This window comes from Sinohyriopsis cumingii, chromosome 2 (assembly GCF_028554795.1).
Source record: "Sinohyriopsis cumingii isolate HCF-2022 chromosome 2, ASM2855479v2, whole genome shotgun sequence".
NCBI classification, from domain to species: domain Eukaryota; kingdom Metazoa; phylum Mollusca; class Bivalvia; order Unionida; family Unionidae; genus Sinohyriopsis; species Sinohyriopsis cumingii.
This window is the reverse complement of record NC_142962.1, coordinates 92,997,790-93,023,774: the sequence shown is the minus strand read 5'-3', so window position 1 is coordinate 93,023,774 and position 25,985 is coordinate 92,997,790. Positions and strand designations below refer to the sequence as shown.

General features: G+C 33.1%; 1 protein-coding gene across 10 annotated transcripts in view; it reads left to right on the top strand.

Moving 5' to 3' along the window:
* The first annotated feature begins 3,197 nt into the window (after positions 1–3,197).
* LOC149805376 (uncharacterized) overlaps positions 3,198–25,985 on the top strand; it is a 113,060-nt gene continuing 90,272 nt past the window's right edge. For 8 of the 10 annotated variants that reach the window (XM_089949786.1, XM_089949784.1, XM_089949782.1 and 5 more), the window contains exons 1-10: positions 3,198–3,346; positions 5,707–5,792; positions 7,816–7,927; positions 10,697–10,832; positions 14,352–14,429; positions 15,589–15,643; positions 21,243–21,341; positions 22,311–22,366; positions 22,930–22,993; positions 23,388–23,497. In XM_089949786.1, the coding sequence (XP_089805912.1) occupies positions 3,286–3,346; positions 5,707–5,792; positions 7,816–7,927; positions 10,697–10,832; positions 14,352–14,429; positions 15,589–15,643; positions 21,243–21,341; positions 22,311–22,366; positions 22,930–22,993; positions 23,388–23,497 (857 nt within the window). In that variant the 5' untranslated portion in view covers positions 3,198–3,285. The remainder of the gene's footprint in view (positions 3,347–5,706; positions 5,793–7,815; positions 7,928–10,696; positions 10,833–14,351; positions 14,430–15,588; positions 15,644–21,242; positions 21,342–22,310; positions 22,367–22,929; positions 22,994–23,387; positions 23,498–25,985) is intronic. The other 2 variants (XM_089949791.1, XM_089949789.1) reach the window with 1 other exon arrangement.

The window sequence follows — 25,985 nt, the reverse complement described above, 5'->3', positions numbered from 1 at the left end:
TCGGACCACTTCGACTAGGCTCATGGTCATTCCGTACCCAAGTCGTTTATTAACCAGTGGAAATTGGTCGTTTCGTACCCAAGTAGCTGGTTGTTTCGTACCCAAGGTGCTAGTCTTTTCGTATTTGAGGTGCTAGTCGTTTCGTACCCAAGGTGGTGGTTGTTTCGTACCCATTAATTTACAAGGTCAAATATACAGTATTGTCATATTTACCGCTCCCTCTCTAGGCCTAATCGTTTTCATTCCTGAAAAATTCCATGAGCAAAGCATATCCGGGCAAAAAATTAACCAAACGCAAATAATCAAAGTAATTGTATTGTTTTCACTGTATAATAGCATCTATGTGCAATAAAGAATTAACAAAAATTCACATTGCCATGAAAAAGAAAACGAAAACGTTGGCCATTTTTAATTAACGTAATAATTCCATTCTTTTTTCTTAAAGCATGCATAAATCTGCAGAAAATTTTGGCTGCACACATCGGTGCAAATGTTTATCCTATCAAAGCAACTAGAAATTCTGCGATCTTTTTTAAACGGGGCTGAATGCAGATGAAACAGTATTGCTTGATTAAGTTTCTCTTCTCCAGGGACCAATACTGGTGTTAGTTTCAATTTTTATCGCGTGATTTTAAAGGCGTTGAACGTGGTATTTTATACGGACCTCAAAGCCAGTTTTGGGTACACTGCTGGCCGCATTAGCATACTTGTGCAAAGTTTTGGACACTTTCACCGAGCACAAGAAACTAACAAGTTAGTGGCATAATTGAAATTCTCTCTGTTTTCAACTAAGTATAAATATTAATATTTTCTCATGGCAAGTTAAAACTTGTTTTCATTGTTTGGCATAATCTGTTTTCTTTTGTTATCCTCCTAAATATAATGCACATAAATAATCGCGCAGAGAGAGAGAGAGAGAGAGAGAATTTAACTTGGCACTGCATTTTACTAATATTGTCTTCTGTGTTTTAAAACTGATTTAATTATTTAAATAATCGAAGATATGCATGTATGCGTTGATTCTGCCAGTATTGAAACGTTTGTAATAGCACCCCAATTAATACGGCATATAGTTTTCCAGAATAGAGCAGCAAAAATTACAATTCAATAAATAATTGAAGGAGACGTCCCAGTAAGACGAAAGATTATCTCAAACGGGTTTCTTAAAGAGCAAAAGACTAACAACATTATTCCGAATTGTACATTCCAGAGTTTTATTACATACATGAAGAAAACATAATTACTATAAGCATTTATGTTTTCAGAATTAAAAATTATTGTATAATAATGCAATTCATTTGCCTTGTCAGTCATTTGTCGGTCCGTATATGCTGCTGCAACGTTTCAGTAATTCTGAGGAGGAGATAACGTCGTTCTGGTACTCTTTCCACAAAAAGAATATTCTTGCCTGCATTTTTATATGTGTTTTTCTCTGGTATCTTCTCAGCTTTTTTCTGATACCAGTTGAATCTGTGTAACAAATGAAGTAGCTTTGTCGTATAAAAAGCTAACTAGCACATAGAAAGGAAGATTGGTTTCGCCGGCTTTTGCGTTGATTCTACGATGCCAACCCTCTACATCGTTGTTGGTTCGAACATATTTTTTGAACTCAGACTATGATTTAACCGGCAATGAGGTGTTCATAATCCAGGTTGACTCCACATAGTTAACCCAACTGTATAACAGGGGAATCTTTGTGGACTGTTCCTTAAGACTATATGTTCTGCAGGCAAAAATGGTAGCGCCATCGCCTGAAAAAGAGACACATAATGAAAGCAACGTGTGAAATTGAATTAAGATTGAAAGCTTCAACTTACTAGATATCCGTAGATTTTAACATTTGATAACTTAACATTTCAATTATGCTTCCCTTTAAACTATACAAGGTCATGTAGTATTCATATAATATTATCCTTTAATTATGTTCCTATTATTATTATTATTATTCATTTATATATAGTCGTTGCTTTTCACTAACATGTAGATTCACTTTGGCATTGATCGTTCGTATAATTACCTTTGTAATTTTATATGTCTCTGTCTATGTATCTATCTATCTATCTATCTCAAAGAAGAAAAAAAGCAACATAGAAATAGTTTATTCTGATGAAATGAAAACTATCACATTGGGTACGAAACAACCAGCACCTTAGGTACGAAACAACCATTGCTTTGGGTACGAAACGACTCATTTAGGTACGAAACTACTTGGGTACGGAATGACCAGTTTCCCATCGACTAACTATGAGACGAAAAATATGCCTTATGTAGGCTTGACCTTGATGTTGTCAATGTGGTAGTCTTGTTTACAATGAGATCTTCCCATGACTAGAGACAATCGGAACTACATAAACTATTTCTACTAAACAACTGTATGCCTCGGATTCATGTTACATAAATATCATACATTTTCTTCATTTGCAAGCTTCGAGGTCAATCCTACGCATCAAACCTCAAATCGATCGGAACATAGCTCGGCTATTTCCGTCAAGTCATGAAATGACCACAGACACAGTTTACACAATTTCAACCGTGACAGATTATATCTGATGCTTCTTTCTCGACTTGAAGGAAAAGACAGAACCTTGCACGACTGATCGCACAGGTCAAGAGGACAAAATTTGGCTAATTACGAAACAAAAATTGACTCCAAAGTTACAACTAAATTATTTCATTCAGCAGCTTCCCAATAAATGTTACAGTCAATTCAATCATAGAAACAGCGGAGGTAGTAAAAACATTTTGATTTTTTTCTCGGAAAAATTTATGGCGAACAATATTTTATAAATAACTGTGCAAACCTAATTAAAATCAGATCTCCACTGTCCTACGTGAACACGTAGAGGGTGGCGATCTGATTGTAATCAGTTGATTAGTGGGCAAACGTACATCTGAAGATGATATTTGTCTCGCAGAAGTAGCCGAAGCAGGTCTTATAAATAATGAAACATTGAATGGATATGGATTGCATTTTGAACACCTTCGGCCTTTTTCCGTCATGCAGGGGGGGGGGGAATCACATGTTATTCGTCGCCGTTCAGAACTATGTTCTATATTCTGAACTACTTTGCTTCGCGTAGACAAAGTCAAATTCAGAATAATCTTGAGCCTTTGCTGGGACATTTTATGCAAAGTAGTCCGAATGAATACTATTTGACATACTTCGGATCGGTTACAAACCTAAGTCAAAAGGATAAAGTTTGATATAAACCAAACGCCTTAGTTTCCATCATGGCGTCATAGAGAATGAAGATAGACTGGACACAAAATTAAAAAGAAAAGAAAATGTCAGCAATTGTCGAGATTCCAAGCGTTAACAGCGCAGTACAGAAGCTGCAGGAACTTGGTAATCAACAGTTTTAAATCATATCTTCAAGCCATTATGCACATATTAAACCCAGGGCTTGACATATTTATAATATCAGCCACTCCAGGGCAAGTCGACTGGGTGCAACATACCCTTGTGCGAGTTTAACGTGTCGTAATTTATGACAACATATCACAATAAAGTTTAACTAGATAAAGTAAAATGTAAATCGTGTTTGTGAAATCGTGCTGTGTTTATTATTATTTCTTTTTGTTATATACAAATAAACAGGGATCTTAGTTGGTACATCGTCAGACTCGTAATCCATGGGTATCGGGTTCGATGCCCACCTAGGCCAGGGATGGTTGGCTTCCTTAGTGTGTCCTTCAGAAACTTATCTTGCTTTTGACTCTGCAAGTCAAAAGTGTATTAAAAGAACTGTTAAAACCCACCAGAGCAAAAACAATTTACAAAATAAAGAACTTTTGTTTTGTTCTTATCCTTATTTGCATGTTGAAACCATATGCCAATAACTAAAGTAACAAAATTGATACATGTAGTAGTACAGGTACATATTTGTATTAATGAGAATTTTTTTTAGGAAGTACTAGACTTTGTGTTTAGTTAGAAAAGCAAAGAGGGGCAGATGTAAAATGGATACTTGGAAGGGTTTTGGAAATCGTTAAAGTTTTGAGAGGGTGGGGGATAGGTACAATACTTTGAACTGAAAATTTAAAAGAAAAATGGTTTGTCACATTATTTTTATTAATATTTAATATATGAAGTGTTTTTATTTTGTCAGATGAGATATCACTCATCTCTTCATCAACATCAACAATGATGTAAACTACAATTTTTTTAATTATTTATATTCACAAAGCTGAATGCTTTGAGAACACTTATTTTGATTTGTTTAATTATTTTACATAGCAAGTAACCCCCTCCTCTCTCTATTTAGTATGATGTTTCAGGAGAATGAATAGGTTTCATTACCTGGTTGCATTCCCCTGTTGAAGAGTGGCTGGGGTTTACATGGATTTTACTTTGCATGAGATGACTTTTCCTTAGACCTTTTTGCATGAAAACATCATTTTAAAGCACCTGGAATTTTCCATTTTTGCAATATAAAAACTTGTGAACAAGAATTTGACATTTGAGACCATTTTTCTTCTCATAATTGCATTGCCTGTGGATTGCTGGATTTTTTTGGGTCCTATTCCTTGTTGCCTAAAGTCATTTGAGTGTGGGTGGTGCAAAACTTAAACAAATGTGTGACTGTTTATAATGGTTTCCATTTCTAGTTTAAGTACTGTATTGTATCTTCTGGCCTCTGAAAAATAAAATATGTCAAACCACACCGAACTTATTTAGGTTTGATATTACCTTTAATCATTATTTTGTTTTAGAGTGTCACCTCAGGGTTCAGTATTTTTTGTATTTTGCTGAATTTCATGGTTTTGTGTCCATAAAAAGCAGCTGAACACTGATATAGTCTGTGGTTTGTTAAATAAAATCATTTTTTTTGCATGTGAAATTTTGCATACTTTTAACAAGTATTCACAGTATATTTTCCAATAAGGAAGCACTTTAGCATTCAGTATAAAATGACTTGGAAAAAATAAGTCAAATGGAAGGAAGGGATGGTTATTATATGCATATAATCTAGGGATCACACATCATGCTAGATTTGAGTACACACACACACACACACACACACACACACACACACACCACTAAATCAAAGCTAAAAAATAAACAATTGACCAATACATTTTGAAAGTATTCACATGCATAGATATATATAAATAATGCACCAGTATTTAAACATTTAATGTTGATAATTCAGTATGTATCATCAATTGTGATGCCACAAACATGTCGATCTTCATGAAACAGAAAACCTTTTAATCTGAGTTACTTCTATGAATTAATTTTTAACAGTGAATAATTGTATATTTCTTTGTTAGTGAAATCTGGCATTATTTAAATGTTTGTTTGCTAGTGTATCAGATCATAAGGATTGTATAACTTTTCTTCTAGTGTAGTGGTCAGTTTGTCCAGTTTGTCCAGTTGATGCTACAGATACAGATTTTCTTCCTCTGTATTAATCATAGTTGAATTGATTGCGCCTTATGACTTCACACTGATTCACCATGCCAGAACATATATTTCCTTAATTTCATTATCATCAGTCAACAATCTTTGCATTTGCCACTATCAGGCCAAAGGGATAGCTCTTAGTCCTAATAGGAGCATGTGAGGTAATGAAGATTATGTTGTTAAGGAAGGTACATGTAATTAAGTGTTCTGAAAGATGTAATTGGACCAAATCTTTTTCATCATGCAGGAATTTAATCTGATTTCATTGTCCATTTCCTGCATTTTTTCTTCTTCTTCAGGTGATAGAATGAGAAGTGCAGATTTTGGATTCCATGATAAAGATGTATCTAATATTGACAGCATCACAGAAGCATTATTGGAACTGGTAAGTACTATGTATTTGTAACTAAATGTATTGTCATAAGAATTATATGCAGTTTATTGTGCATATTTGTTTTTACTGATTTTAATGAAGACAAGAATTTTTCAACATAAAACCAAGTTTATTACTTATCATTCACAGTATCATGCACAGTTAAAGGCAAATTTCTTCCATAAGAGGCATGTTTCATCCATAATTACGGGCATATTTCATTCATAGGTAGAGTCATATTTCATTTGTAGTTAGAGGCATATTTTTTCCTTAGCAAGAGGCATATTTTGTCCGTACAGGAATATTTCATCCATAATTAGGGACTTATTTCATCATAGCTACAGGCATATTTTATCCATAGCTAAAGGCATTTTTCATCCATAGTTAGAGGCATATTCCATCCACAGTAAGAGGCATATGTCATCCATAGTTAGAGGCATATTTCATCCATAGGTAGAGGCATATTTTACCATAGTTACAGGCATATTTCATCCATAGTAAGAGGCATATTTCATCAATAGTCAGAGGCATATTTGGGGTGATTGTGTGATGGTTATGAAGCATGTCATTTACTTTCATTCAAATAGTGTTAAACCATGTGCACAGGATTCACAATTTTTTTCTCCATGGGAGCACCTTTTCATCAGGAAAATATCAAGAGATAAGCCTGCTATTTATCTTTGGTGTATTGCCAGCCTTATGTAAGCAGGCATTAGCAATGGCCAGAGTTGATAAAGGCAAGAAAACTGTAAGATGATGATTAATATCCATTTTTTAAAAAAACCTATTTGGTAACTAGAACTTTCAAGGTTTGTCTTAATCTACCAAGTTGCAATGCACATTGTAATATATTTTTAGGATTAAAGGCACACCTATGGGGACAAATATTTTTACTTTATTTTGAGGATAAATTAATGATAAAAGTTACTAAATTTGTGCTAATACACAATTTTCAATTAGTTAATAATTTATTTACTTGAAAAGAAAATGAATTCAGAAAACAGATGGGAAGTATCACAATAAATGCTGGTAGATATTGATTGTATACTAAATACTAAAGTTAAACGAGGTCAAGGGCAACTCTTTTTCAGGCAAACCAGATATTCAAGTATGTTAAAGTTTTCATGAGTTATTTGGGTGCTTCATACAGCATTTAATACAGTGATGTAATTGCCAATGGAAAAGGCAATAGCACAGTACACATGACAAAGTTAAGGTGGAAAAACGGTCAAAGCAAATAAGATTATCTCATTTTTGATAGCACTATTAGTGTATTAATTAATATATCCTATTTTCTCTTGTCCCATGAAAATATTTGTTTGTTCCCAAAATTTGGACAGTGTCACCTGTCCTTAGAACACTATTAAAAGTTCTTTATGGATTTTAGATGAAAAAGGTGCCTCTTTAACTTTCAATATGGACACAGTCTGTCACAATGGTAGCTAATAAATTAACAAGACACATTGTAAAACTTTGCATAAATAATAAATCCTAAATTGCAATAATATGAGTTTGGCAATCAGAAAATTCTTATAGCTATAGCTACTTCTTGAAAGTATTGGGTTAGATTGACATTGGTTTTGCCAAGAAAATTCATAACAACATGTTTGTTCATGATGATTTTACTGACATGTCTTCCAAAATGATAATTGTGTTATCATACTGAAGATCTACCTACCATATAGACTCACTGAAAAGTAAAGTCCAACTGCAAACTGCAAAGACCAAATAGGCATATGCGAAATGCACCTGCAGATCTGGGTCTCTGCAGTTTGTTATGAGTAGTAAGTAGAACAAGCAACACAGAATCTGAACCTTCTGGTACATTGTGCAATGACAGATCAGGGTCAATGTTGGATGCAGTTTTCATATGGTACTTATTCTGTTATTTAATTACCTTTTAGAAATTTATTTTCTGTGCCCTGTTATGTTTCTTGTTAAAACCAACCAACATAATATATTTGGTGTCAGCTCATATTTGAAACTTTATTTTTTTTCTTCATCTTTCACTATGGTGTTCATAATTGTTTTCCAGGAAAAGCAGAGGCTTAAAATACATGAAGAATTAGAAACTGAAACTATCAGAGCCAGTATTAAACGGCATTGTTTGCAGTTCTTGCCTCAGGAGGTTAAAAAGGAAATTTCAGGTACATAAATTATAATGATGTAAATGCAACCGGTAACAGTTTAAAAATTAAAACACCATATAATATTAGTGTTTTAATTAGTTTGTGAATGACTTCTATCCCTTGCCAGGCATGGGCATGCAACATTGCAAAATATAGCTATTACTTACCTTTTTATATTTGTTATGCTAAAAAAATTATAAAATAATATTTAAAGCTTTTATTAAAAGAAAAGATCACTGGAACTGTGATAATAGGCAGTCCTTTGATGATATTAAAATTGCATTCTTTTCATTTAGTAATTTCTCGATTCTGCCAACAATGTCTGACCTCAATACTTTGAATATTTTTCTGACAGAAATATCATGGGTACATTCTTCTATACAGACAGTTCAAAAGATGGAGACAGAGTTGTAGCTGCCATCGTAACACCTAATGGCACCACCTCAAGCCAGCTTTCGGATAAGTCTGTTTTTACAGCAGAAAAAGTACTCAGATCATTGAACTAGTGAAATTATCAGGAAACAAATTTTGTTAGCATTTTGGATTCCCTTTCCACACTGAAAGCATTGCAAAACTATACATTTGACAACCATTTAATATCCTAAATCTTACAGAAACAAGTTTTGCTCATACAGTCTGGAAAAACTAATCTGTACTGTTAGTGGTTAGTGGTTGATGTTAACTGATGACAAAGCAGCCATAGTTGAAGTGCTGTGACCCATTTTTGGATGTAAGATTCCATAAAGTGACTTAAAATATTATATAAATTTGTATCACATAGATTCATATCAGAATAATTATGTGGAATGAGAAATCCACAAACTAGCTTCAGAACATAATTTCCCATCATTTGAGAGTGGCCTCCCTGATAATCAGCAAATCACAACATTGAGGTGCTATTGTATTGATCACATGTATGACACACATGCTGACCCCCTGAAGGGTGAGCCTTGACCTGAGTTCACACCCTGCCAGTGTCCACTGCTTGACCAGAGTTCATACCCTGCCAGTGTCCACTGTTTGACCAGAGTTCATGCCCTGCCAGTGTCCACTGCTTGACCAGAGTTCATGCCCTGCCAGTGTCCACTGCTTGACCAGAGTTCATGCCCTGCCAGTGTCCACTGCTTAACCAGAGTTCATACCCTGCCAGTGTCCACTGCTTGACCAGAGTTCATGCCCTGCCAGTGTCCACTGCTTGACCAGAGTTCATGCCCTGCCAGTGTCCACTGCTTGACCAGAGTTCATGCCCTGCCAGTGTCCACTGCTTGACTAGAGTTCATGTCCTGCAAGTATCCACTGGCAGATACAGTTTATATTGCAAACATTGACCCCATATTTGAAGGATTTTCATATTTGTTTACCTTTATTTTTTATTTGAGACAACATTTACAGAATTTTTATATGTTCAGCTTTTATCACTTAGCTTTTTTGCTATATGTTTACATTTATTGGGAATTATTTATCTTCCAAAATTGGGGCCCGAGTGGCAGAGTGGTCTAAATCGCTCATTGGTATGGATCACTGCCATTGCACCTCTGTCTGTGTGGGTTCGAGTCTTGGGCTTAGCCATTGTGGGTATGTGAGAAAGCTTGCCAGTAGCTTCTCATGAGTCAGTGGTTCTTTCCCGGGTTTTTCTTCCACCATTTATACTGGCTGCCATGTATAGCCTATCTTTTGCTGAAAAATGGCGTTATTCATTGCAACAACATGTTCCAAAAGTCGTTTTTGTTCTATTTATACCTTTACATTTTTAGAACATTCCTTTTATTTTGCACTTTTGAGCCTATATTGTACTCACAGTATGTTCGTCTGTATATTGCTTTAATATATTTCATTGATCCCTTCAATAGAAATAGAGGTGCATTTTCCTTCCTCCTCATCCTTCAGTAATCTTTTCACCACCCACCACTTTATAAGTCTTCTCTCTGCCTCTCTCCAGATAGTTTCCACAGCATAACATTATCAAGTATTTCTGAATTTCAACAAAATTTCATAGGTACCTTTATGCTGACAAGACCTTGAGTGAGTTTAATTTTTATTATTTCATGTAATCATTTAGAAGATCAATAGCTCCTGATTGCCTGCCTTTTCCTCATCTGAAGGGCATGACAAGAAATTGTAGTGAGCAGGTCCTTTGTGATGCACCCATTTGATAGTTTTTCTTCATATTAAGTTCATAATGAAGTAATCACAGCTTTTTTTATGTCAGTTGACTAACTTTGACAAACTATCTTATGTTTAAATAACAACATAGGGATTTTTTTTCTCATGAGAATAACTTTCTTTTAAAAACTGTTTTTCCATTAATTTTATTAGGATATTTATGTAGTAAGGTGATGGGTGATGTCATCAGCACATATCTGGTTTAGGTAGGAAATAAAAATAAATGCATAGTGGAAAGGTCCATGTAGCTCCACATTGTCTTAAACATTGTGGTGAAAATAGAGAGGGATATTCACCTGTAGCCTTATTTCTTTGATCTTACCATATATTTTGGGCAAATCAGGTGAAGACTGCAAAATTGGTATACATTTCATTAAGAAAAATTAGTGAGAATGATTTTTTTTTATTTTTGCGGAGGGAGGATGGGGTAAATTCTGAACATTATGATTCAAGTGACCATGCTAAATGACTATATTGATTATTTTTAAAAACCTGAATTTTTTAGAAAGTGGATGGCATTTTTTTTTTATTATGCTGAGATTGAAAGAAATCATAAATGGAAATTCTTATCATATTTGTATACTGGTAGCTAAAACGAAAGACATTTTCTTGTCTTAATGACAGCTGCTGTTAAATCGGCAAGGGAGTCAAATGCTGAAGCTTTAAACAACCTGAGAAATCAGCTGGCTCAAATCTCTCAAAATATTGCCTACCTAGATAAGCGCCACAAGGAGCTGGATGAGGAAAATGCCATTTTACAGTGAGTAAATTAGGACTAATGTGGTTTTCATGTCTTCTAGATGTATTATGCTAATCCCCTATATTACTTCCATAATGCATTACAATCTATTTTTATTTTAGTGTTAGAACAGTTATTGATATCAGGAATATGGTTTTTACTACCTTTGCAAAAATGTACTTGAGAGTTTGTGATAATCCGAGGAAAATAGTAGTAGCAGTAATTGTTGCTTATACTGTCTGGAAATTTTGTAAGTTTATGCAATCTGAGAACCTGTATATTGCTGTAAGGTAGGTTACTTGTTTTAATGTAAGTCTTTGAGATGCTAAATTATGGAACTTATCATTTTTGTTTCTTTTTAAAACAATTTAGAAATGTGGTTCACTGTGTAATCATACTATATTAGGTATCACCTTGTAATAAAGGACACCTTTACACCTTAACAAAAAAGGGAGCTGTATATTCAGGCAATATTTGCTCTCTTAGTTTTAAAGTTCTTGAAAAGTTTTTGAAAATCATTTTCATTCCCTTTAAATTTATTTTGCATCATTTTTGTAATACAGTTCCCTGAATATGATCAGGTCATTGATAATCTTGCTTTGTTGTGTCACCAATCTTCAATGTTTAAGCTTTTTTGGTTGGTGTTGCTCATGATTTTATATATGATTTTCACTTTTTCTGTCAGTATTTGAGCTCCTGGAAATTTTGTTTTGAAGCTCTGTAAAGTGCTGGAAATGTGAGAGTGTTCAAACCATGAACTGCTATTTCTATCCTTGTTTGTAAAGATGAAGTCTATTAATTCCATTTATCTACAGGTGACATCAAATTGGCACATCTCAGTCATAACATCACATATTTTCATGCAAGTCAGTATTCCTCACATATGTGTTTTTGTAGCTTCTATATATTTGCAACTTAATCTTCATGTTGATCAATATTAATAAAAAGAAAGATTTTGAATAATGAGTTTTATATTATTATAAGTGGTATAGCAGTTCAAGTTCAGTCATATTTATATATCATTGGGGGAACTTTTTATATGCCTATCATAATACAAAGCTTATTATGTTATAAAATTGTCTATCCATCTGGTGTCCACCCATGTGTCTGCTACAGATTTAGTTTCTGCACAGTAACTCATGTTGTTCATCAAATACGGTTACCAAACTGTGGATGGCATGTCCTCAGAATAAGAAAAAACCCTATAGATTGTTGGGATGAGAAGTTAAAAGCTGAGGTCACTGACTGAAAGAAGAAAAATATTTCTGCATAATGACTCAAGTTCTTCACCATCTACATTTACCAAACTTTGTGGATGGCTTGTACTTGGGGTAAGGAAGAAAACTTATGTATTGTGGGTCAGAAGATCAAAAGTGAAAGGACACCATGACTAAAGGAAGAAAACTGGTTTCCACACAATACTGCATTCACCATAATCTGCAGTTACAAGACACCGTTAGTGTTTTGCACTTGGGGTAATGAAGAAACATGTTGATGGTCAAGGTCACTGACTGAAATAATAAATAATGGTTTCTGGTATCTACACAAAGACATTAGATCTCCATCTCAGATCAGAACCACACTTTGTGTATGGCATGTACATGAGATAAAAGGAAGAAGCCTATTGATATTTAGGTAAAATTTAAAGGTCAGGGTCGCTTTGAAATCAGATAGTGGTTTATGCAATTAACATTAGTTCTACTTTACAAATATTGAACAGACTTTATTTATGGATTACTTACATTTGGAGAAAGAAAGAAGCCCATTGATCTTGGCACAAAAGGCTAAATTTTAATGTCACTGTGACTGAAAGAATAAACACAGTATAAGAACATTAGTTTTACTTCACAAACAGTTCTACATAATATCTCCGAACCACACCATCTTTATTCCTTGTACATGAAGCAAGGAAGAAGCCTATTCAGATTTGGGGTTCAAACATGACAAGGTCAAGGTCACTGTGACTGAGATAAGAAAAATGGTTTATGTACAGTAGCATTAATTCAACATCACATATCTTGGCCAAATTTGAAGATTGCATGGACTTGAGGAAAGAATAAAGACTCCTGATCTTTGGGTGAAGAGGTCCAAGGTCAAGAATACTTTGACTGAAAGAGAAATGGTCTCTGCACACAATTTAGTTACTGACCACATTATTTTCACCTTGACCAAAGTTTGCAGAGGACTTGTACTTAATGTATAGAAGAGGCCTATTGATTTTGGGGTCAAAAAGTAAAGGTCACTGTGACTCAAGGAATAATTGGTCTTGCAGGATAACTGACTTGACCAAACTCTGCAAATGGCTGGCACTAAGAACAATTAGAAACCTGTAGATTATAGAGCCGTAATGGTCAGTCTTATTTATTGTAAATCTAGTAAGAAAATACTTTGTGTAAAGTTTAGTTCAAGATCATGTACCTTAACCAAAGTTCAGGCTCATTGAGGTTGATGCTAGCAAAGGGCAGTAAATCTTTAGTATTTTGAGGCCAATGATAAGATGACAGGGCCAAAAGATACAGAAAGAGAATTAAGTTTGAATTTTTTTAATAATAAATTGTTATGGAAATTATTTGTTAAGATATGAATGCTGACAAGATAAGATAATTGAGGTAGGGTGATTTTCTTTTTTAGTCTTGAATGTAATAATGTAACTGTTGTTTTTGAATATTTTTCCAGTACACTTTGCATAACTCCCTGAATAATAGTATTGTTGAACCCTTATTAGAGAGATTATTTTATGTTTTGACTTGAGTTCATGTTTCCATAAACCCATTTTGGATTTTGCTCATATTTTGGATGAATCATTAAGTTACAAAGACAATTCATTCTGTGACACAATGACTTTCCCCATTAACTCTGGATTCAAGGTCTCTGTAATAGAAAATTAGCATTAGGGTTTTGTTTATAGATTTTTCATTGCTTTAGTTTTCTCATCCCCATGTTGAATTTATGTGTACACTTGGGATAAATTATTAGAGAATTCATTCTGTGACACACTGGCTTGAGCTTTTGACCTTCTATAAAGGTCACAGTCATAGAAATTTTTGTTCAGGGATTTGTTAAAAAAATTTTTTAAAAAAATTCTTTCTCCATGACACTTTGCAGTTTTTATTCATACTTTCAAGGAAACATTATAATGATAAGAGAATTCATTCTTTGATACATGAATGTGCTCTTTGATCTTGGGGTCATGGTCACAATCACAGAAAATTTGCATTAAGATTTTGTTTGAAATTTTTATTCATGTACTTAAATTTCGTTAATCTCTGGATAGGTTTTGCTCACACTTAAGCTAAGAAAATTCATTCTATGACATGCTCACTTGATCTTTTGACCTTGGGGTCAAGATAACATATTTTACAGTAATGTTTTGATCATGGGCTCAACATGTATATCATGATATTCTTGTTTTTATGTAATGTTCTTGGTCAATTTCATTTATTAAAAGATTACTTGGAAAATGATTTGAAATGTATTAAGTTTGATTTTGATAATTTAATTTTTTAATCTAATTAAGTGTTGTCTGAAAATTAATTACAGTCCTGAAAGAGAACTCATCAGAGAGCAGCATGAAGAGATCATCTCCCAGCTAAATCACAGGATGGCAGAAAAAGCCAGGTATCATTCCTGAATGTTTTCTGTGTAGATGAATAAAAACAATTTTTCTATCTGTTAATATTTTGATTTTCTCACCTAAAAACATATTCAAGAGTCCAGTTGAGACTTTGGTAATACTTTTTCAACAGTGTTGTCATCCATGGCCTGGGGGTTTCCTGGGATTTTGGTCAAAAATAGGCCATGTTTCCAGTCTTGGTAAAAGGTGGAAAAATGCTGGTGAAATGTTTGTTTTCATTAATTATGGAATTTCATGTGGTATTTTGGGTGTTTAGATGTTGGCATTTTAGCATTATGAGAAAATACTTGTTTAGACATCTTAACAAAATACTGAAGCCAAACCAACCTGTTTAATGAACTCTTTAATATTGACTAATCTGACTAATCTGTCCATAATCCATTATTGCCTTGAATCCTTTCTTTATTACTTTTGATGACATATATTATAATCCATTGCAGCAAACTTTAAGTATCAAAGACAAACTGACTTTGCCAAAAGTCTCCAAGTAAAATTCATTGTTTTATGCTACTTGAACTCATTAGTAATCCAAGAATAATCCATTAACATCTTTAATCCTTTCATAATTACTACTGATCAAACATAGTATAATCCAGTAATTACTTTTAGATAATTGTCAGTCAAATTAGCAATTAAAGTGTCATGTATGCCTTGGGTAAGCCAGTTCACAGTCACATGATCACACAAAGTCTTTACTGTAATAATACTACATCATAAGTAACAGCTTCAGATTCTCAGCTGTCTCCTCTTTTTGTTGAATACTCAAGACCCAGGTTTCAGATTTACCAGACTGATACTCAGGTCATCAAGTACTCAATGTAGCACTAGTAAAATCTATGATATACTGTCAGTAACTTTAATGCCATTATGACATCATGTGATGTAACACTACTGAGAATGAAATTTTCTGCCAGTTGTTTTTTAAATTTTTAGAGTATGTAAGAAGTTGATGACGGTCTTTTGATTGTGGTTTTACCCATTTTACAATCTTTGCTGATGTGTTACCAAAAAAACTCAATCAGAAACAGTAAAGCCATCTTTAATATCCTAAAATTCAAGACTGATTTCCTAATTACACATATCTTTTGAAAACTATATAAATCTTATGATTTTAATAAATAATATATGATTTTATTTTTTCAGTATGCAAATTATGCTGAATGAAACAAGGGACAATGTTCGGCAAACAAATCAAGATGTAAGTTAATGCGTGTTAATATATTATAAAAAAAACTTAATAGTTACAGAAAATAATGATAATAGTCTAAGAATGACAAAATTAATAAGATTATATTGTAGGCATTCATCCATTACATTATAATATTATGGTTTTTAGTCTGTGTTGCTCTTACAGACCTTTTGATGGGTAATGTTATCAAATGTGCATATAATTTCATTCCATTCACATTTCCCTCTCAGCTACCATCTCATTGTTTTTTGTTTGCATTCTCAGAAATACATTATGAAATTGCATTTTATTTGCTTCTAGTCATCATTTTCTCTCATTTAATGGAACTCTTGCTTCATATCTTCCCTTATTATGAAATAGCATTTTATTTGCTTCTAGTCATCATTTTCTCTCATTTAATGGAACTCTTGCTTCATATCTTCCCTTATTATGAAATTGCATTTTATTTGCTTCTAGTCATCATTTTCTCTCATTTAATGGAACTCTTGCTTCATATCTTCCCTTATTAATAGTGTGCCTTAATAAAATATACAATGCATAAAATTCAAATAAGAGAATTCAATTTACGACAAATAAAAATATAACTGCAACTAAACTGCAATAAATGTTAAACTCTAGTTGTAAAATATTTGTCCAAAAATTTTATTTATTATTTTGTCCCCTCCCTCAAATGGAAATATACAACTGTTGGTGATACCATTTATCATTCAGCATTGTGCATTTCATTCTTTCTCATCATTTCATTCGCATTACTTGAGCATTATATTTCATTTCACTGGTAACATTACCCATTTTAGGGTCTGTATATAGATACATTGCAAGGGCTTATAAAAATTAAACATATTTCACCTTAATTGATAATCTTACTGTTAACACTTCTTAAATAAATAAAAAAATATTCAGTTATTTGCTTCATGAAATATTCTCATTTTATGATTGACAATACAGATAATTTATGATCTTTAGATGAAATACATGAAAATGGAATGCTGAATGAATGCAAATGAAGTGATGAGAAATACAAATGTGAAATGAAGAATGCTGAGTGATCAATCAAAATGAAATGGATTTGAAAATCTTGTTACCTGTATTTCAGGCTAACACCAGATTTCAAGGTCAAAAGCCCCATTGCATGATAACCAATGACCAGATTCTTTATTGCTTACACTCACAGATGACTTTTTACTACTTACAAGGTGTGAAAATTGTTCTAACAACCACCCCTGATGTGATGAGATCATCACTAACAGCCATTGTTTCCCCTAGGCATGCAAGATTGATAGTCACAAATCCCCATGGTGTCATAACTAGGCTACTGACTGAGTAAAACTAAAAGCTTGGTGTCAGATCTGGGTGTCAGATTAATAATTAGGTGGTCTCTGATGCCAGGTGATGGTAAATGGAAACACTGAATAGTTGAATATTTCCATTTTTGTAAAAGTGTATGTACACCTCCTGTAGTTAGGTGGCATTATGTCTTTCATCTCTGCTCATGCCAAACATATTGTAGTGTCACACATTTTTGAATGTACCAATTTTCACTGAATTTATTTTTTTTTTTTTTTAAACTGCAAATTTAATGATCCAATGAAAAATTTGCCACACATCATAAATAACCCCCCACCTCCATTTTCTTGCTGTGTTTGATTTATAGAAATCAATAAAGCTATTGATAATTACAGATATTTGTTTTATTTAACCTAATGAAAAAAGAATTGCAATGCATTTTATATTGTTTCAGTGCACATGTATCCATATGATACCCAGTTGCTGTAATTTTCATCCACTACTTTAAATCGATATAACATAAGTAGGGATAGAGATAAATGAGATAAAGCTTAAGGTATTCAAACATTAGTATTGCTGAAAATGAAAGAAAGAATAATAAATAATACTTGTAATAAGAAAATTAGACCAAATATTTATTCAATTCAATTCTTCATTTATCCAAAAATTGAACTCCATATGAAAGCATGTCTCATTTTCTCCATGCATGATTAATCCCATTGAACAACTTGACTCAGAACTACTAGATCTGTTGCTTGATGCAGAACTACTAGATCTGTTGCTTGATGCAGAACTACTAGATCTATTGCTTGATGCAGAACTACTAGATCTATTGCTTGATGCAGAACTACTAGATCTATTGCTTGACTCAGAACTACTAGATCTATTGCTTGATGCAGAACTACTAAATCTATTGCTTGACGCAGAATTACTAGATCTATTGCTTGATGCAGAACTACTAGATCTGTTGCTTGACTCAGAACTACTAGATCTGTTGCTTGACACAGAATTACTAGATCTATTGCTTGATGCAGAACTACTAGATCTATTGCTTGATGCAAAACTACTAGATCTATTGCTTGATGCAGAACTACTAGATCTATTGCTTGACTCAGAACTACTAGATCTATTGCTTGATGCAGAACTACTAAATCTATTGCTTGACGCATAATTACTAGATCTATTGCTTGATGCAGAACTACTAGATCTATTGCTTGACTCAGAACTACTAGATCTATTGCTTGATGCAGAACTACTAGATCTATTACTTGATGCAGAATTACTAGATCTGTTGCTTGATGCAGAACTACTAGATCTGTTGCTTGATGCAGAATTACTAGATCTATTGCTTGATGCAGAATTACTAATGAAACACTTTAAGTTACATGTACACTAATTACTGTAGATTATTGAAGCTCATATAATTACTAATCAAACACTAGTTACATGTACACTATTTACTGTAGGTTATTGAAGCTCACATAATTACTAATCAAACACTATTTACATGTACACTAATTACTGTAGGTTATTGAAGCTCACAGAATTGCTAATCAAACACTAGTTACATGTACACTAATTATTGTAGGTTATTGAAGCTCACAGAATTGCTAATCAACCACTAGTTACATGTACACTAATTATTGTAGGTTATTGAAGCTCACAGAATTGCTAATCAAACACTAGTTACATGTACACTAATTATTGTAGGTTATTGAAGCTCACAGAATTGCTAATCAACCACTAGTTACATGTACACTAATTATTGTAGGTTATTGAAGCTCACAGAATTGCTAATCAACCACTAGTTACATGTACACTAATTATTGTAGGTTATTAAAGCTCACAGAATTGCTAATCAAACACTAGTTACATGTACACTAATTATTGTAGGTTATTGAAGCTCACAGAATTACTAATCAAACACTAGTTACATGTACACTAATTATTGTAGGTTATTGAAGCTCACACAATTGCTAATCAAACACTAGTTACATGTACACTAATTATTGTAGGTTATTGAAGCTCACATAATTACTAATCAAACACTAATTATATGTACACTAATTGCTGTAGAGTATTGAAGCTCACAGAATTACTAATCAAACACTGTAAGTTACATATACACTAATTACTGTAGAGTATTGAAGCTCACAGAATTACTAATCAAACACTAGTTACATGTACACTAATTACTGTAGAGTATTGAAGCTCACAGAATTACTAATCAAACACTAGTTACGTGTACACTAATTACTGTAGAGTATTGAAGCTCACACTTCACTGACTTTTTGGAAAAAAACCACTGAATCATCTTCTTGTTGGTCAAGTCTGCTATTACCCACAAATTCTTGTAAGATAAATAATCATGAAATAGTTGAATTAAACAAATCCATCATTCTCAAAGCCACAAGTAATTAGGTCTGATCTTTGACACATTTTTGAGTGAGATGGAATTATTAATTCAATATGAATCAGCTTGATTGATGAAGTTTTAAGTAAAGTCCAGTGGCTGGAGATGATTTGTAGATGAGACAGTCTCAAAATAAGGAGTGATTCCATTGTTTTTAAGTTGGTTAGTATGTTTGTGATTTGATGTTCTCTGAACACATATAATGTTGAACTACTTGCTAACTTTTTTGAGCAAGGGCAGCTGGTCACATGCTTGTTTTACATGTGGAATGATGACATTATCCAAACCAACTGGGATCTGAATTGAATTTTGTCATCTTTAACACCATGGTTGTCAGAAGGTAATTGATGATGCAACGTTACGGTCATTGTTTTAAGAAAGAGGTCACGTATATGTACTTTAATATTTGATTAGATTAGTGTTGTTGGCTGCAATAGCTCGATTCAATGTTGAGTGTAAGTGATTGATCACAACAGGAATTTGATTTATGCTAATACAGGTGGTAGTATTTTGTAACATTGTAGCAACCAATGTTTCTTGTTTTCATTTATTCATTTCTTTTAATTCATTTTTTGGGTATTTATAGAGGTTACTCCAGGAAATTAAATACCCACAAACTTTGTCAGGCAAAACCATTAATTTAAATACCAATAAAAATGTATTTTCGTACAAAATCATGAAAATTAAGACCCACAAAAATAATTGATACTACAGTAGTTATCTATGCTTCTTTGTAACTAGTCTGTGTGAAACTAACATGAGTAGAACATAACATACACAGTACCATATACAGTAGCATAGAATCACATCATTAAAATTAAACCCAAACATATATACCAAGCAGCATATGTTCAAAAAACTTATTCAAAATAAATCTTTTAATTATTAATCTGTTAATTGCCTGAAGATTTGGGACTGGGAAAAAGGGTGAGATTGAATGATGATTGTAATTTTATGAAGCTGTATATAGTATGTAAAGGTGAGAATCCCCAAGTTACAGATGCTACCTGTTGTTACAATGAATTCACACAATCACAAGTCAAACAGAACACACACGTTAGTTGATTATAGCTATGTATTGCCAACCATTTGATTCACAGTATGTTATTATAATTATCTTCCATCTGATATGTACATGTATCACAATAGTATTGCATAATAAAAATCATCTTAAACATTAACAAGGGTATCGTCCATTGGGATACTTCACTTTCAAAACTCTGCAAACAAATATTGCTTTATCTTTGAAGAATTGTGTTGTAGGATAGTCAGAATTACAGGAATGAAACAAAATGAGATTTTTCTTCATTCTCAGAAACAGTTTTTCCAGGGTGAGACTTAATTTCTATGATAAAATAGAAATTTTAAATAATAAAAACTTCTGTGGGCGGATGTTTTAGTACAAAATAATAATTATGATTTTTATGAATGGACTGTTGATAAAAACATTCAAGGGTACAAAATTACCTGATACATGACTTATGGTACTCTCATTTTGCTTTACTCTTCTGTATATTGGAATAAACATAAAATGTACTTTTGCAGTTTCATATTATCAATATGACTAATTTCTAGACAAAGTTTATGGTCACATCAACTGCATGTTAGATAGTGTCTAATATTTTCCCCCAAGATTGTCAGAGTTTATAGTCACATGAATTGCATGTTAGATAGTGTGTAACATTTTCCTACAAGCCAATTCTTAGTTCAACTTTAAGGTCACGTTAACTGCATGGTAGATAGTTTTTTATGTTTTATATATTTTCCTACCTGCCAATTCAAAGTCCAACTTAATGGTCACTACAGCTGTATGTAAGATAGTTTGATGTGGTTAACATTTTCTTACTAACAAATTCCTAGACCGATTTTATAGTCACTGCATTCTCATTGTTCTGTACTCATAACCAGATTGTAGATTTAGAAGATGGGATACTACAGTTAAAAGAAGACTTGATTCATGAGCGAACTGAAGCAAGACAGGAAAAGAAGAAGCTAAAGAAAGCTAAGGTAAGAATGGATGTCATAAGTGCTGGATTTAACATTTTAATAATTCCAGACTTGAACCCTTGGATGCGGGAGGTCACAGGTTTGAACCCCTGCTGAGTCATCATACCAAAGACTTATAAAAATGGTACAAACAGCTGCCTTGCTAGGTGTTCAGCATTAAGAGGTTAGTGTTAGGACTGGTGGGCCTAGTGTCAGGATAATGTGACTGGTTGGGACATGATGCTACATGTCTGCAGCATGATGCCTCAGTGCTAGACATCACTATGCACTGCCACACTGCAGATATTGTAGTGATATGACTGAAAAATTGTTAAGTAAGTTATGTTAAAAGTCCAAATCACCCCCCCCCCCCCCACTTGGACTGTGGTGTTCCCATAGTTGAACCTTGTAATATGTTTTGAATGCATTGTTTTTTAATTGATTCACAATAGGATTGATATGACAGGAAAGATAAAGCTGAACAAAGAATGGCTGGATTCCACTATTGCATGAAGTAGTGTTTAGTGTGTGTATGTATATATATATATATATATATATATATATATATATATATATATATATATATATATATATATATATATAATGTTGATATTAATAATACTTTGAAGTGCACTGGATCTGGTTAGGAATTTTGTGTGTGTTGGGAATTGTTAAAGATAATTGTAAAGAAAACAGTGCAAAACTAGCTTTTACCTTGCCAAAGCACTTTTTACTTTCAATGAGTCTTTGTCAGAGGCAATTGTGAGTCAAACAATATAAAGAATGATTGTGGATCCAATGGTAGTATTATCTGAAAATTTTGGATATAGCACCTTATTGGTTGAACTCCAATTATAAATTTGCCAGTCAAAAACACTCAAGTTGGATAAAAGATAATTTTGCAATGATTGATTTACAAGAGTGTATATATATATATATATATATATATATATATATATATATATATAAACAAACCATTTTTTATTACAGTTTGATACTGAAGAAAAGGCTAAAGTCCAAAAGGAGCAGAATATTGAGAAGAAAAAGTGAGTACAGCCATGCTGTATCACATCCTGACAATATGAAGTTTAATTGTATGTATTGGTACAAAGCTATTACAGTTGTGCAAAGGATTATATTTATGAGGCATCAAAATAGTTTGACCTAGTCTTGGCTAATGGTGTAAAGTAATTAACTTGTTCATAGGAAATAAATGGTAAGACCTGGTCTAATGACTAATTGTGTAAAGTAATCAACAGACACATTTTGGGGTTTCTTCTGCCTGAAATAATTTACATGACTATGGTACCTACCTGCCCAATGTCATAAGCAACCATCCACAGCAACTCTTTTGGTTCCGAGTCAGTAGTCCAAGGGTCTCAGGTTAGTACCCTGCCAGGGCAGCCCATGCCAACTTCATCACTGGCCTTATTTTCTGATGTTTGATATGTTCTAAATTGTGTATTAGTTTTTTTAATTTTTAAAACTGTACAACTCATGTAAAGGGACTCTTTCTCATCTGAAATGTTTTTTTTTACCAATATGTAATGTCAAACCCTTGGGACAAAAGTTATTCATACTTGTTTCAGCTCTTTTTATGTATTTTCAGAGAACTTGATGTGCTGCATGATAGAAAGGTGGACAGTGAATCAAAGCTTGATATGTTGAGAAAGGTAAGTCAATTAAAAAAAGCTTGGTTATGGGTAGTTCACTTGCAGTAGAATATAAAATACATTCAGACCTTTCTTCAGCAGCCGTCAATGGGAAGTGTTTGAAGACAATTAGTTGCTTAAAAAAGATTAATTTCTTCTTTCCTGCTGAATGAAAAGATTCTGTTTTAGAAATGAAACATCGACTTGATCACATTTTATTCAAGATTTTAGCTGAAAATTCAAGTGTCATCAGGAAATGTCACAAGATAAGAATATGATGTTTGTTAGTAATTCTGTAAATATTGCTACATTGCCCGCTCACACTTTTCACACAGTTATCAGGTTTTTTTCAATCAACAAGGAATATACATGCGATTTCTTTTTTACATTTTTAAATTCCACTGTGTGCTTGCAGAGCTTAAGAAGGTATGAGACTTCCAAGGCCAAGCTGGAAGGAGAAGAGAGGAACCTGAATGCCCAGATACACAAGCAGCTGAAACATAATGAGGAGCTGAGAAGGAAAGGGTAAGTTTGGGGAAGAATTAGAATTGTTTACACATTAATTTAGCATCCAGGAGTCAAAAGGTCCATGCAATTTTAACTCAGTGAAAATTGGTTTTGCACAGTGACTTTTATTTCTGAGTAAGTTCCTTGACCAAAATATGGATGGCTTGCACTTAGGGTAATAAAGAAACCTGTTGATTTAATGGTCTAAAGGTCATGGGCATAGTAAGTCATATAAGAAAATAATGGATTTTGCACAGTTAGTTTGGTTCAAGACCATTTCAAGGTCATTGAGACACATTGGTAAATAACCTCATGAGTCAACAATGTCCTGCTAATGCCTATATAAAGAACTGTTAAACATGGGGCAGGTGTATAATGCACATTTCACAAAATATTTGTTGTAGGACGATGTATGTACTGTAAATACTTGTGTATAATTAGTATATTTTTGAAATCCCAAGCTCTTCATCAGTAGAGAGGATCATATATCCAGAATACTTTACTGTTACTTGCCTTTATATATTACGGTACTCCATACGATTTCTGCTGAATTATATGATCTATGATCTTAATTGACCAAAACATGGACTGTCCCTGTGGTAGTGGTTAGAGTATCCACCTCAGATGCAGGAGGTCATGGGTTTGCAGCGGAGTCATACCAAGACTATAACAATGGTACTAACAGATGGTGCTCAGCATTAAGAGTTTGTGTTAGGACTGGTCGGTCTGGTGTCAGGATAATGTGACTGGGTGGGACATGATGCACCGGTGTTAGACATCACTAGAAATTGCCACACTGCAGACATTGTAGTGATATGACAGAAAAATTGTTAAAGCCACATTAAAAATCAAAATCACACACACACACCAAATTATGCATCAACTGTATATGTACACAGTATGTATGAGTTCTTGGGATGAGCTGAATGAAGTGATGTGTCGATACTGTCTTTTGACATGAAATTAAGGAAGAAAGGAGGTGCATATTTTTTGTCTGTGCCTATAGTCATTCTATTGCTGGGTAGTTCAGATGTAGATAATTTATTTAACCATGCAGTTGAATCCAGGTTTTTCTGTGTAATTTGATGAAAACAAGTTCTGTCTGACCAAAGATAATGAAAAGTTTTCTAAAACTGATAATTGCTCAAGTGGTTTGTTGTTTTTGACTGAATAATTGTTAAAAACAATCCTTGTGGGCTCAAAGTACATTGATGCTGACCGTATGTCTTTAAAGGTAATACTTCAGAATCTGATTTATTGTCAACAAAATGCTTTTTATGGAGGATGAATTGACAGCTACTTAATTTTGCATTAACTACATGTAATGGCCAAAGTATCATTATTGAAAATGAACAGTCATGCACTAATACTAGTAGCTATTATTCAAAATGAACAGTCATGCACTAATACTATTAGCTATTATTGAAAATGATCAGTTATGCACTAATCTAGTAGCTATTATTGAAAATGAACAGTCATGCACTAATACTAGTAGCTATTATTGAAAATGATCAGTTATGCACTAATACTAGTAGCTATTATTCAAAATGAACAGTCATGCACTAATACTAGTAGCTATTATTGAAAATGATCAGTTATGCACTAATCTAGTAGCTATTATTGAAAATGAACAGTCATGCACTAATACTAGTAGCTATTATTGAAAATGATCAGTTATGCACTAATACTATTAGCTGTTATTGACAATGAACAGTCATGCACTAATACTAGTAGCTATTATTAAAAATGAACAGTCATGCACTGATACTAGTAGCTATTATTAAAAATGATCAGTTATGCACTAGTACTATTAGCTATTATTGAAAATGAACAGTCATGCACTAATACTAGTAGCTGTTATTGAAAATGAACAGTCATGCACTAATACTAGTAGCTATTATTGAAAATGAACAGTCATGCACTAATACTATTAGCTATTATTGAAAATGATCAGTTATGCACTAATCTAGTAGCTATTATTGAAAATGAACAGTCATGCACTAATACTAGTAGCTATTATTGAAAATGATCAGTTATGCACTAATACTATTAGCTATTATTGAAAATGAACAGTCATGCACTAATACTAGTAGCTATTATTGAAAATGATCAGTTATGCACTAATACTAGTAGCTATTATTCAAAATGAACAGTCAAGCACTAATACTATTAGCTATTATTGAAAATGATCAGTTATGCACTAATCTAGTAGCTATTATTGAAAATGAACAGTCATGCACTAATACTAGTAGCTATTATTGAAAATGATCAGTTATGCACTAATACTAGTAGCTATTATTCAAAATGAACAGTCATGCACTAATACTATTAGCTATTATTGAAAATGATCAGTTATGCACTAATACTATTAGCTATTATTGAAAATGATCAGTTATGCACTAATCTAGTAGCTATTATTGAAAATGAACAGTCATGCACTAATACTATTAGCTATTATTGAAAATGATCAGTTATGCACTAATACTATTAGCTATTATTGAAAATG